This window comes from Belonocnema kinseyi, chromosome 10 (assembly GCF_010883055.1).
Source record: "Belonocnema kinseyi isolate 2016_QV_RU_SX_M_011 chromosome 10, B_treatae_v1, whole genome shotgun sequence".
In the NCBI taxonomy this organism is placed as follows: domain Eukaryota; kingdom Metazoa; phylum Arthropoda; class Insecta; order Hymenoptera; family Cynipidae; genus Belonocnema; species Belonocnema kinseyi.
Window position 1 is genome coordinate 31,737,796 of NC_046666.1, and position 14,403 is coordinate 31,752,198.

Consider the following 14,403-nt stretch of genomic DNA (forward strand, 5'->3'; position numbering starts at 1 on the left):
AGAACAACCCCTACAGTTCCAAGCATTCTTTAAAAAGACACTGTTTTAAAAAGTAGCAATTTATCAGTGAAAATGGCAGCATATTATTGCAAAAGCATTTCAGAAAATTTAATTCCCTCCAATGCATTTGAAATCAAGTCTAAATCAACCCCTAAAGTTTCAAAAATTCTATAAGAAGACATTTAAAAGCTCGAAATTTTCTTATTGATAATGAAAGAATTTCAAGCTAAAAGTATCCAAAAAAGTTTCATCCCTTTAGCGCATGTCAAATTCACCCCAAGTCAGCCTCCAAAGTTTAAAAATTTCTGTAAAAAAAAACTAATTTAAATAGTGAAAATGTTTTCGCGGCTGCTAGCAGAAATTGATGCCAAAAGTATAGGAAGAAAGTAGTTTTATTCCTAAATCAAACCCTAAAGTTTTTAAAATCCTATAATAAGAAGACCCTAATTTAAAAAGACGCAATTTTTCTTCTAATAATGGCAGTATTTTATTTCAAAAGCACTCTAAAAAATTGTTATACCTAAAATGCATGTGAAACCAACTTCTGAGGTTTCGGAAATTCCATATAAAGATGCTAATTTGAAAAGTCGAAATTTTTTCATTTTTGATGACAGAATTTCATGCAAAAAGTTCCATCCCTTTAGTGCATACCGAACTAACTCAAAAACCACCCCTAAAATTTATAAAATCCTTAATGACATACTGATTTAAAAAGTCGACAATTTTTGCCAGTGGTAATTGATGCATTTCATGCCATATGCAAACAATATTATTCTTTCTAGCACATGTGAAAGCCGACAGTCCACAATATAATGGCTCATTTTGAGAGGGTTCCACATGCGCTAGGGGAGCGAAATTTTTTTCAGTAATTTTGACATGAAATTCTGCCTTTATCGGGGAAAAATTCGTTTTTTCTAATTATTGGCTTTTACAGATTTTTTTTAACTCCAGGGATTGATTCAGGGTAGGTTCACATTAGGGTGACTCAAAAACGCTTTTTTTAGAGGGCAACCCCCCCCCGCCCATTTTTTCCAAATACGAAAAAAGAAATTCCCTCATTTTTATTCATTTTTTTTTATTTTAACAGGTGCCGGTTTTGACTTGAAGTTTCATATATACAATGCATGGAGAAAAATAACTTTTTTTAGTTTCTAAAATAATTTTTTAGAGTTTGGAAAAATGTAAGGGGAAGTATGGAGGCCTGAAGAGAATTTTCCAATGAAGGATTTCATGTATTAGACATATGAGTTATTTTTTTATTTAAAATTATTAATATTGGTCGAGTGGAACATTTATTATCATTGGTTAATTAATTTTTAATTATGAAACAAATGGAATTTGTTTTATTAAATTTTTTTCGAAAATTTGTTTTTTTTCCTTAAAATTATTACTATTAGTCCACTGAAATATTTAACAACATTAGTTCATTAATTTTTAATTGTTTAAACTAATGGAATGTGATTAAATAATATTGATTTTCAATTCGTTTTTTCCCTAAAACTTATTACTATTGGTCTAGTGGAATATTTATTAACATTAGTTCATTAATTTTCAATTATTTCAATAAATAGAATGTGTTTAAATAATTTCCTTTCGGATTTTTAAAAAATAAAAATTATTACTGTGTGTCTAGTGGAATATTTATCAGTAATAATTAATTACTGAATAATAATTAATTTATCAGTTATATTTAAGTAATAATTTTTATAAAAAAACATTTAACAAAATAAATCAAACAATGTTGATAAATATTCCAATGAAGAAATATAAATAATTTTTAATAAAAAATTATTGAAACATATTCCATTTATTTAAACAATGAAAAATTAATTAATCAATGTTAATAAATATTCCACTAGACTGATAGTAATAAATTTTAGGGGAAAAAATGAATTTTCGAAGAAAAAATTATTTAAACAAATTCCGTTTGTTTAAATAATTAAATATTAATGAGCAGCTTATAATAAATATTCCACTAGACCAATATTATTAATTGTAAGTAAAAAAGAGAAGAATACAGTGTTCAAAAGGTCGATTTCATTAAGAATTTACATTATTGGTTTTAAGGACAGTTTTCAGTTACTCGTGGGGTGTTTTAGGGGTGTAAGCTTATATGTCTGATACATAAAATTCTGGCATTTTACATGGGAAACTTCAAGTCTAAACCGGCACCTGTTGAAATTAAAATAATTAAATAATTTAAAAAATAGGGAATTTCTTTTTTCGGATTGGGGAAAAATGGGGGGAGGGGGTCGTATGCGAAAAAATTTTGCCATGCAATTTTGGTCCACCCTAGTTCACATGCTCTAGATGTATGAAATTTTGAAATGAAATTATGAAATTAACATAGAAAAAATGTTAATTTTTCAATGTAGTGTGTTTTTATACCCAATATTTGCGTTAGAACGATGAAATTTTTTTCGATATTTTTGAAATGGAATTCGGCCACTATTAGCAAAACATTTCGCCTTTTTGAGATAGTGTCTTTTCACAGAATGTTTTAATATGTAGGTATCAATTCTGGTTTGGTTCCACTTGTGCTAGAGGGATGCAACTTTTTTGGGCAGCTTTTATCATTTAAATTTAATTTAAAAATCTCCCATAAAAAATTCTTCATCATTTGAAGAACTTACACATTTAAAACTGATAATAAAGAAATTTTTCTAATTTATAGACGTTTAACTTTGGTATTGTCTGATAATAAAGGATTTTATTTTTAATTATTCGATTCGGAACGTTTTTATTGAGTCAAAATTATCAAGTCTTAAATGATTTTTGTTTTAAGTTGCCCCACTATTAAAAGCTGCATTTCCTTATTTAAAAAAGAACAATGAAAATTGAAGACTCAAAACTTAAAATGTACAAATTACAATTGTTCTAAATTCAACATTTCAATCTCCGAGCCTCAAAACTTTTAAAGTACTCGCTAAATCTGAATGAGTTAAATTTAACTAATTAGCAGTCAAATTTGACTAATTTTAGAAGCAAGGACTTAGCGACGGATAATTGGTCAAAATAACTAATTGAATTAGTTACTTTCGTCTAACCAATTCAATTAGTCAAACGCTAGAAATGAGTAATAAAAATTAGTCTTTTTTTTACTAATTCAATTGGCAAGGTGCAAACAGTGGACTGTTTACTAATTCATTAGTCAAAACCCTGAAAGTAACTAATTCTCCAGTCAAAATTGAGTGTACTGATTGAATTAGTTCAATTTTAACTAATTCAGATTTAGTGAGTACTTAAAATGGTTATAGATTTTTTTGTAGCCATAAATTAATTTTTTCTCTGAAAAACAGGAAGTGAATAATGTGAAAGGGGTGAATGTACATAACGATTCAACTAATCGATGTTCTACAGTAAGAAATCTGCGAAATAAAGAGAAGGAAACGACAGTTTTATGAGGCTGACATTATCTCGTTATGAGGGTGTAATTTACGACATGCCTCGTTTAGCGTAAGCGTTTGAAATAATGTCTTAACGATAGAAGGCAAAATTGTGTTTGCCAAAGCCGACAACTTAAAAGCGCGGGACTATAATAGCCATATAATATATGAGATTACGCACAGGTCTAAAAGTCATAAGCTGAAGAATATTTGATCCGATTTCTGAAGAACAGTCGACCTCGTGGCCCTGAATCGTTCTGTAACTATGGTAAAAGCAGTAGCCAACGCTGAAATTATTTCGTTTTCTTGGCAGTCGACCAAACGCCGACAGCTCTACCGATGGATTATTGCAGCACTGAGCCTACATTAACAAAAACGGTTCACACGCCCTAGTTCAAAAACACTCAAAATCATTTGTGGTTGCTTCTGAACCAATCTGTTTACATTATTACATATTCCAAATAGGAAAAGAAACAATCCAAAAATGTATACATTTCTGAAATTGCTAATATTGAAAACATTAATTATAGCAGAGGCGGCGAAGCCCTAGGGCACAAGCTCCCCCCCCCCCCAAGGCAGAAATCAAATGATTAAATTCATTGGATCTTTTTAATTTTTCCAGGACAGATACTCTCTTTTCGTCTTTTTATATGTTTGTAAAATCATTCAAATCTTTATGCAACCTTTGATATCTATATGAATTCTTGGTGAAATAATTTAAGTCTTCGTGAAGTCTTTTAAATATATCCGAAAACTTTGAAATTTTTAGGAAATCTATAAAATCTATACGAAATCTTTGTAAAATGTTTGGCAATATTTGTGAAATTATTTATATATTTACATCTTTGTGAATTCTTTGAAAAATCATTGACATCTTTAAAATCTATCGTTTAAATGAACGAAATATTTTTTTCCAAGTTTATTTTACCCAGAAATATTCTTCCAGCTACGATTAAAAATATGCATTATAATTTTTTTTGTGGTAAATATATTATTTACTTTTCAAATGAACAAGCATTTAAGCCAATTTTATAGTTTACAAAGTCATCAGTAAAAAAATGCGTTCATCTGAACGTTCAGAACTTCAAGCACATTCTATCCGAAATGTTTGCGAAATCTTTATGAAATTTTGGAAAAATCTAAGTTTTTGGAAAATCATTGAAATCTTTCAAATATATCCGAAATGTTATGTACTTGAAGTTCTAAACGTTCAAATGAACGAAATATTTTTCGATATTTCTATTTTACCCATAAATATTTTTCCAAATGCAATTTAAATTATGCATTATAATTCTTTTACAATAATAAATAATTTCCAATATAATTTAATAAACATTTTAGCACGTTCGCTAGGTTGCAAAGTCATCAGTAAAAAAAAATCGTTCATTTGAAAGTTCAGAACTTCAACCACATCAAAATGTTTGCGAAATCTATGAAATATTTGTAAGATTTTTGGTAAATCATTGAAATTTTTTTGAAATCTTTATGAAATCTTTATGAAATCTTTGGAAAATCATTAAAATATTTTTTTAATCTTTGTAAAATCTTTGGAAATCTTTGAAAAATATTTAGTAATATTTGTAAAATTATTTAAATCTTTGTGAAATCTTTGGGAATTTATTGAAGTCTCTTTATGTGGTTCAAGTTCTGAACATTCAAATGAACGAAATTTGTTACTGATGACTTTGCAAACCAGGAAAAGTACTAAAATGTTTGTGAATTTATATTGGAAATAATTTATTGTTGAAAAAGAATTATAATGCATAATTTAATTTTCAGTTGGAAGAATATTTATGGGTAAAATAAAAATGTCGAAATATATTTTGTTGAAATATTTCACGAAAAATATTTCGTGAAATTTTTTTTAATCTATGTGAAATCTCTGTGCAACTTTGATGAAATATTTTAGATGTGTTTAATCATGGAAATCTTTCTGAAATCATTGGAAATCGTTGGGAAATCATTCAAGTCTTTGTAGAATATTTTTGATCTACCCGAATTCTTTGAAATCTTTATGAAATCTTTGTGAAATCTTTGCGAAACATTTGGTAATACTTGTCAAATTACTTAAATCTTTATGAAATCTTTGGGAAACCATTGAAATCTTTTTAATCTATTCGAAATCTTTTCGAAATATTTGAAATCTCTGTAAAATCTCTTGAAATATTTAGTGACCTTTGTTAAATTACCGAAGCTTTTGTGACTTCATTAGAAAATCATTTATGCTTTTGTGAAATCTTTTAATTCTAGCCGAAATATTTGCTAATTCTTTGAAATCGTTGGGAAAGGATTGAAATCTCTGTCCAATCTATATTGAATCTATCTGAAAGCTTTTTGAAATAATTGAAGTATTTGTAAAATCTTTTCAATCATCTGAAATAATTGAAATATTTTGTGAATTTTTAAAAAAATTTTGGGGTCTTTGCGAAATAATTCAAATATTTTGGAAACAATTGTAAAATTATAGAAATTTTTATGAAATCTTTGGGAACTCATTGCAGTCATTTTGAAATCTTTTTAAACTACCCGCAATCTTTGCGAAGTATTTGAAACATTTATTAAATATTTAAAATCTTTGAAATATACCTGAAATCTTTGCGAAATCTATGTGAAATCTATCCGAAATCTTTGCAAAAGCTATGAAATATTTTAGAAATAATTAATATCTTTGTGTAAGCCTTGAAACCTTTGTGAAATCTTTAACCATATTAATTTTATAACAGTATTTATTATTGAATATTTATCAGCTTAAGTATATTCACTGTCCCTCTAGAAAAAAGGATCCGCCGCTTCTGCTTTATACAAAGACTTAAATGAAAAGACTTCTTTCAAGAAATGGAGGTGAAAATGATTTGGCCTCAATTAAAAGTACTCTTGAAATATTCATAAGCAAACCCTGCATATTGGAATAAATCAGGAGCTGGTGTCTTTATTTAAAAAATGCTATTAAAGATCGAAATGAAATCTACTTTCATATGAATACTTGTATGCAAATAAAGCATAAAAAATATTCACAATTCAAAAATTAGATTTTAAAACTGCCTTATTTTTGGCCCACCATAGACAAAAAAATAGCAAATGTAAAAAGAGGGAGAAAAAGGAAAAAGCCAACCCAAAGCAACCTCGCATTTTCTCCTTATTCTTTCTCTTTTTTTTATACTACTACGGAATCAACATGTTTCAAGATCAATTTGGATCTCCTCATCAGAGATCATTTATAGGAAAACTGCAATGTACCCGAAGTTCCGAATGTTCAAAATGAACGAAATATTTTTCCCAATTCTATTTTATCTACAAACATTCTTCCAACTAAAATTTAAATAAATGCAATTTCAGTTTTTTCTTGTAATCTATGTTTTGTAATATGAATTAACTAATATCTTAGCACTGTTTCTGGTATGAAACTTCATCAGTAAAAAATTTCGTTCATTTGAACGTTCTGAACATCAAACACATTAAACTGCAAGGCTGAATTATTAGAATCTTATGCTAATTAAAAGTCACATAATACCTGCAAATAATGTAATAGATATATTTCTACAAGATGTTACTTTGTTTAATTTTGTATTCCTAAGTGAAGAATTGATAAACATATACAAATTATTTTTTATAACAAGAATAAAGAAACAATTTCAACTAAAAATTTGCTGATCGCGATTTTTTTATTAAATAAACCTCCCTAATTTTTAACCGGCCCTTCGATTATATCAGCTTTATTTCCACATTTAAAGCAATTTCGTTAAAATTCGTAATTTTCTAAAAAAGATTTACTTAAATAAACATAAAGAAATAAAAATTTCAAAAGATTAACTCCCTGTGTATAAATGTACACATTATAACCTAACTCTCTAAATTTAAATCAGTTAAAATGTTTACTAATTTTAATTAGTGACTCAATTCTAGCTATGAATCAGTAGTTTTTACTGATAAGTTAGGAACTGTAAATTATTAAAAAAAAACGGTTTCATAGCTAGAATTGAGCCACTAATTGAAACTAGTAGAACATTTAACTGGTTGAAATTTAGAGAGAATATTTTGGATTATAATGTGACCAAAAAAGACACCAAAAGAGATAAATTTTCCAATAACACATGATGAATTTCCAACAAGAGTAGCGATTTTGACCAAGAAGATTTGTCACACAATTAACAACAACAAAACTGTTTCTAAAATGTTGAATTCTCAATCCAACAATGCGAGCTTTCTAAAAAAAAAACAAGCCGTTGAATTTTCAACTAAAAGATCAATTTTCTACAAAAAATGACAGACATTCGATGAATTACATCAATTTACAACCAAATACAGTGAAACCTTTAGTAACCCTTCCTTCTATAGCTCTTCCGCGAATTGACGCCGCAGCCCAGGTAGGTGGAACGGGAGGTGCGCGGGATGAGCAGGGTCCTGCGGTTGTCATTCAGTCGAGTATTTAAGCGTGAACAAACAAAAGCGAAGTGGGCTATAACGAGTTATTTCCCGCCCACCGTCAGTCCCGAAATCGGCGCTATAAAAACACTGTAGTTGAATTTTTGAAATGAAAAAAATCATTAGATTTTAATTAAGAATGGAATAGAGAAATTTTTATTTGTAAAAAATCCAATTTTCTACGAAAAATGGCGGACATTCGTCAAATGACATACATTTCCAATCAAATAGTTGAATTAAAAAAAATGAAAAGATAAACTTTTAACCACAAATGAAATGGTTACATTATCATTAAAAAATTCAATTATAAAAAATGATTTTTTTTACAAACCAGTTAAATTTTTAACCCGAAAATTTGAATTAAAAAAAAAATTATTTGTAACTTAACAGTTGAATTTTTGAAACAAATCAATTTAATTTGTTAACTAGAAAGATAAATACCGAACTACAATTATGAATCTTCGAGCACAAAAATGAATTTTTAAGAAAGAAGTTCAAATTTTAACTATAGTTTATATTTTAGCCAAAAAATATTTAAATTTAAAATATAAAAAAAGTTTAATTTAACCAATAGACAAATTTTTATCAAGACTTGAATCCTGAACTAACACAGATTAATTTTCAAACAGACTGTTGCATTATTAATACAACAATAATTGATTATCTAACAAAAAAACGATTTATCAACAAAACATATGCCTTTTCAAAAAGATAGTTACATTTTCAACCAAGAGAATGTATTTTCTACCCCAAAAAAAACGAACCTTTAACAAAAAACATGAATTGTCGATCAAATGCTTCAATTTTGTATCGAAATCTACAGCCGAGTTTGCTCTAATTTTATAGGTTAATGCCACCTTTGAGGATTTCAACTTTCGCCTCCATTTTCTCGAATGTAGATAACTTTTTTTAATCAAACTTTTCTGTCCTCAATTATTTAGCAATACTTAAGCTTGGGAGTAGAACTTTGTTTTATCGTTAAACAGTGCTTTCGATTTTATAGAATGCTTTTACGTCCAAGCTCTATATTGTAAACAAAAAATAACATTTTTTAAAGAATTAACAAATATAACACAATTTTTTATAATATTCGTTACTACAAATAAAATCTCTGAAATAAAATAAACCTTTTCAGCTAGATAACATAAAGTTATTTGCACTAGGTTTTAGTAAGAAACAATATTTGTTTGCATGAACATACGAATATAACGCAATCTTCAATATAATTTGTTCATAGAATAATATTATTATGTATGTGTAGCATCTTTTTTATTTCAAAAAACACTGGGAGGTATTTAAAAAAAAAATTTTATTAGGAGAGAATATTTAATCCCAAAAAAGTTCGATAATTATTTATTATTTAAAATTAGTTGACAATGATAAAATTGTTGCTTAAAATTGTTTATCAATTAAAAGTTTTACGCAAAGTGAAAATGGAAAAGCGGCCTGGAGGGATCAATGCGGAATTATATGAAGAGTATTAAAAAAAAAGAATTTATCCGCGAAAATCAATTTCCGGACCACTTTGAAGCAGCACACTGCAGATGAAAATTTTACTCTGATTGTTACAAAAGCTTGAAATTTGGTTATTTTGTTTTAAAAAAACTGTAGCAAATTTTGTTTCAAGTGCTGTAATTTTTCGACGAAAGAAGATACTTAACTTTCCTTGACGATTCTGGTGAAGAATTTCGCACTCCTTCGAAATCCGCAGGAAAATTTAAAAAATGTTTTGAATAACAAATTGAGAGAACTCCAAAACGTTCTTGTACCACTTTTTAATATTTGAAAAATTTTGGAAAATAATTATTGTCTTTTTGAATAATTAACAAATGTTTTTTTAATGTATCAAAAAGCGGTCAAAGAAATTTGCGTAGATCTTTTTGATTAGAAAAACTTTGCTCTGTAAACTTTTTTGTATCTTGCCTATTTTTTTGAAGAAAATTAGAACTTTTGATTTCCAGAAAAATCTCCGGTCTAAGAACTTTTCTTTTGCTTTTTGTAATAATTAGGAGCAAAATTTAAATATAATGCTTTTATGATGTCAGAATTCAGAGAATTAATATGAATAATATTGTATGTGCTTCAAGTTCTGAACGTTCAGATGAACGCAATTTGTTCCTGATGACTTTGTAATAAAAAAAGTGCTAAATGTGTGTTTATTTATATTGGAAATAATTTATTATTGGAAAAGAATTATAATGCACATTTTAAATTACAGTTGGAACAATATTTATGGGAAAAATAGAAATGTAAACAAATATTTCGCTCATTTGAGCGTTCAGAAGTTCAGGTTCATTAATATTGTTTTAAATTTTATTATCCTTAAATATATAAATAAATAGGTTTTAACTGTTAAAGTTACAGTTGATTCTAACTTTGTAAATAAAGTAATGAAAAGCCCAATATGTTGACACTACGCCAATAATAAATACCAGTCTTCGCTCAAACGAATACTTTCAAAACACCTGGAATTGCTTTCCATCGATTTTTGATTAGGGGTCAGAATTATCTTTTAACTATTGAACTGCAAAATTCTATGATTTAAACTCTAAAGTAACATATCAGCATATTTTATAATGAAGTACGTATATTCTATCATCATTATCATATTATGTTATTGCTTTTTCGTGATACTATATTATGAAACTGTTATATTATTAGAATTGTTATAAATAATAGAGATCCACTTGGAAAAGAAGTATACAAAATTATGAATAATTTATTTCGAATGCATTACATTTAAAATTAAATTTTGTAAATTTGTTATATAATTCCTAAGCAGAATATTGAAATACGAAATCACGAATTGTTTACAAGCACCCTAATTTCGTTTTTAAAATTTCTCATCAAAGTAATTAAGTTTAATTATATGTTCTGCAGTTGGATTTAGTTGTTGGGTATAAATTTCAGATTTAGAAAAATTGAAAAAGTATGAAATAAAATAGTGAGAGCTTTTAATTTACTGAATGCTAGATTCCGATTGTAAACAATTTATTATTAACCACAGCCTGCGATAGAGAAAATAACCTTATAGTACCTAAATAATGAACCTACAGCATGTAATCATCAATTTAAAATACTAATGTATGTATGTAAAAAAAATAATTTAATTTAATTATTTGTTGAGCCACTATATATTTTAATAAATTAAAATTACAGTTTATTATTTGAGGTATATTTGTGGTTTTAATTAAAGATTATCCACTGCAGTTTGGACTGCCCTGAGTGAATTTGTTATAAAAAATTATTTATAACAATGGCAAATATTTTTGGTTGTCAGCCTACTGTGTATTATTCTTGTTCTTTAGATAAAAAGAAATTATTTCGCAGAAAAAAATTTGATGTGCATAGAAATGCCAAAGTGAATTTCTTTAAATAATTGTTTATAAAGACGAAAAATTTTATTGAATAGTAGTCTATTGTGTATAAATTGTATTCTTCAAAAGAAAACTATTATTATTCTTTGGTGGGTCTGTTCAATATTAATTTAAATAAAAAATCGTTTTTTAAACATAAAATAATATATTGAGAGTGTTTTTTATGAACCTTAGATTCCGATTGTTAACAATTTACTATTAAACAACAGTTTTTTCTTCTACAGCGTTTCATTCTCAATTTAAATATTATTGTGTCTGTTATGAAATAATCGATTATATCCCAAATCAAAACGATCATCATAAAATTCGAGACCCCAAGAAACCTGAAAATTATAAATTCGAAACAAACTCAACCACCTCGCAAATATTACATACACCATAATTTAACAATTTAAAGTGTAATCCAATAATAGATAAAATTAATTAAATAAACTAGAATATTTTCAGGATTTGCAAATTGTAGGAAACTCGCGGATCACACGGCAAAAGAACCTCGAAAAGAGGGAAATAGGGGCCTTTTTGACGAAAAAGGGGAAAAATAGATAAATGATTGAAAGTTTATTTTTAAATTTAGAAAAGAAGAAACAATCTTTTAATAAGATATTGTATGGTTCTTAAATGATGTTAAATGATTTTTTAATGATATCTGACAATAAAGAATTTTTATTTTATAATATCAAAACCTATGTATTTAAAAACGCATCATAAAAAGTTTTAAATATTGATAGTTCAACAAATTTTTGAAATGAAATCTCTTTTTTAAGAAATTCTTTGAATTCTTTTCAAATAACTTCAAATCCTTTAAAATTTGCTAAATTATTTGATGTCCTTTGATTTTAATTTATTCCCTACAGCGCTCTAGAAATTCCATAAAATCCCATGAAATGAATGTGGGAAAAAGAGTATCGTACTTTATTATAGTTAATTTTCAAAATATTTAATTTTATCTAGATTCAAAGAAAACTATTTTATCTTTAAGGTTTTATTTAAATGCTAAATAGTTTAATTTGAAATTGGACGAATTTTAAAAAGTTAAATTAATTATAATAGATAATAATTCAAAACAGATCATTCATTTTTGTAAATGTAAAACGAACAATTTTATTTCAAAATATCGTATATTTGAAAAGCTTTAGCAAAAAGGGGTAGTTTTTCAAGAATACATAATACATAATACATAATGATTATCAAAATTTGTTAACAACTATTTGAATCGCTGATTTTCAATAAATGATTCCAACCAAATAACATCATAAAATTATTCATAGAATCTTTTCATAAAAAACGGTTTCTTCTTTAAAATTATACCAATATAACGAATTTTTTAAAATTATTTTGTAATAACAAAAAATTTTTTTATTAATATATATGTTTTCAGCTGAATAACGTAAAGTAAGTTTCAGCAGATTTTATTGTAAGAAACAGTATTTTTCTGGATGAAAATCCGAATATAACGCAATGAATATAATAAATATAATATATAATAATATGTAATATAACTTCAATATAATTTTTTAATGAAAAAATATTAATATTTATGTGTAGAAACTTTCTATTTCAAAAAATATTGGGCAGCATTTGAAAATGATGTTTTATTAAGAAAAAATATTTAATCTCAGAAATGTTCATTATTTTTTTAAATATAAAATTTTTTTTTTTGGAAATTTGTAAATTTTGGAATATTATTTGTAAAGAGTATCTTTCCTCTTATCATATCAGTTTATATATATATAATTAGTTGCAAAAAAATGGAGTCGTTAACAAAAATTTTCTAAATGTCAAAGTGGTTGTTAAAAAAAGAATTTATGGAATTAACATAATTTGTTAATAATCATGTAAAAAACGTTCAAATCGAATTAATAACTCCAACCAGGTAATGTCGTACAATTATTCGTAGGATTTTTTGTAACAAACATTTTTTTAACATATACGAATATAAGGCAATTGTATATATTATTTGTAAGTTATAAATGAAATGATAAAATTAAAATAAAACTGGTCAGCTAAATAACATAAACTCATTTGCAGCAGGTTTTTAGTAAAAAACAGTATTTTTCGTAATGACCACACTTAATAAACAAAATATTCATGTTTATGTATAAGAACTTTTTTTATTTCAAAAAAAATTGCGAAAATTATTTTTCACGAAGAGAACATATTTAATCCCAGAAAAGCTCGATATTTGTTTATAAAATTTGTAGAAAAATAATTAAAATTATTGCCAAGAACTGAAATATTCTCAAAACTTTTAAATTGTTGAAAACTAGATTCTGGTTGTTATCGCTTATAAACACTATCCAATTGTCGACATCGTGTTTTGTTTTTGTTCCGAGACGGATTTTCCGATTCTAAAAATATGAATCACAATGTCACTGTCAGCCAGCCAAATTATGAAATTGCAAGCTGCCAAAGTCATGAGAACAATAAAAATAAACTTTCAAGAAAAACGAAACCTCCCAAATCGAATGTCAACATTCGAAAAGAGTTCAACTGACAGTTCGGTTGACAGCTGACCGAGTGACCCGAAAGCACTCCACCTCTGATTCTCAAAGCGAATTAAACTGCCACGATTCGCAAATCAATAAATTTGGCTGACTAGAGGATTCTAATTAATACTGGCTTACCACCTTGCTTGCGGACGGGCATTTTCCTGGGTCCAGTAATTTTCGAACGCCGATTTAAATCTCAGGGGTTGATAGGATTCCAATGATTCGAATTCACAGCAGGCGAATAAACACTGTCACACTTCACGGGTTTGAAAACGCGATTCGCGGCACGAATATCACAGAGACCGACTGTGCCTTCGATTGCAACGATTCACGCACGAAACACGATAAATGATCAACGCCCGGCAGTTGAAAAAACGTACTAAACAAACGAATATAAACACACCAGGACAATATGGCGTCGGAAACTGACCGGGCATCCAAACGCACCACCACCACCACTACCATCCCTTGCGATATCCTCTTTCCGCCAATCCGAGCATTGGCGGAAAAATTGCGACATCTGTCGGTAGTGCGAAAATTCACTAAAATTATTTGCTCGACCGATAAGCCGATGAGAGAGACAAGATTTAATTTTTTTATTTATTTTGCATTTTTTTTATATTTCGTTTACCAGAAAGCAATTTTGTGTTATACTATTATTCAATTTCAACATAAATTATTAATAAAAATATGTATGCGTCAGGGTGGTAAACATTTCTTTTTTTTCGA

The 14,403-nt window shown here is 27.3% G+C and overlaps 1 protein-coding gene across 3 annotated transcripts in view; it reads right to left on the bottom strand.

Moving 5' to 3' along the window:
* The window catches only part of LOC117182287 (disks large 1 tumor suppressor protein-like), a 398,897-nt gene extending 384,777 nt beyond the window's left edge, over positions 1 to 14,120 (bottom strand). For 2 of the 3 annotated variants that reach the window (XM_033375411.1, XM_033375410.1), the window contains exon 1: positions 13,810 to 14,120. In XM_033375411.1, the coding sequence (XP_033231302.1) occupies positions 13,810 to 13,831 (22 nt within the window). In that variant the 5' untranslated portion in view covers positions 13,832 to 14,120. The remainder of the gene's footprint in view (positions 1 to 13,809) is intronic. The other variant, XM_033375412.1, reaches the window with a different exon arrangement.
* Positions 14,121 to 14,403: the final 283 nt, after the last annotated feature.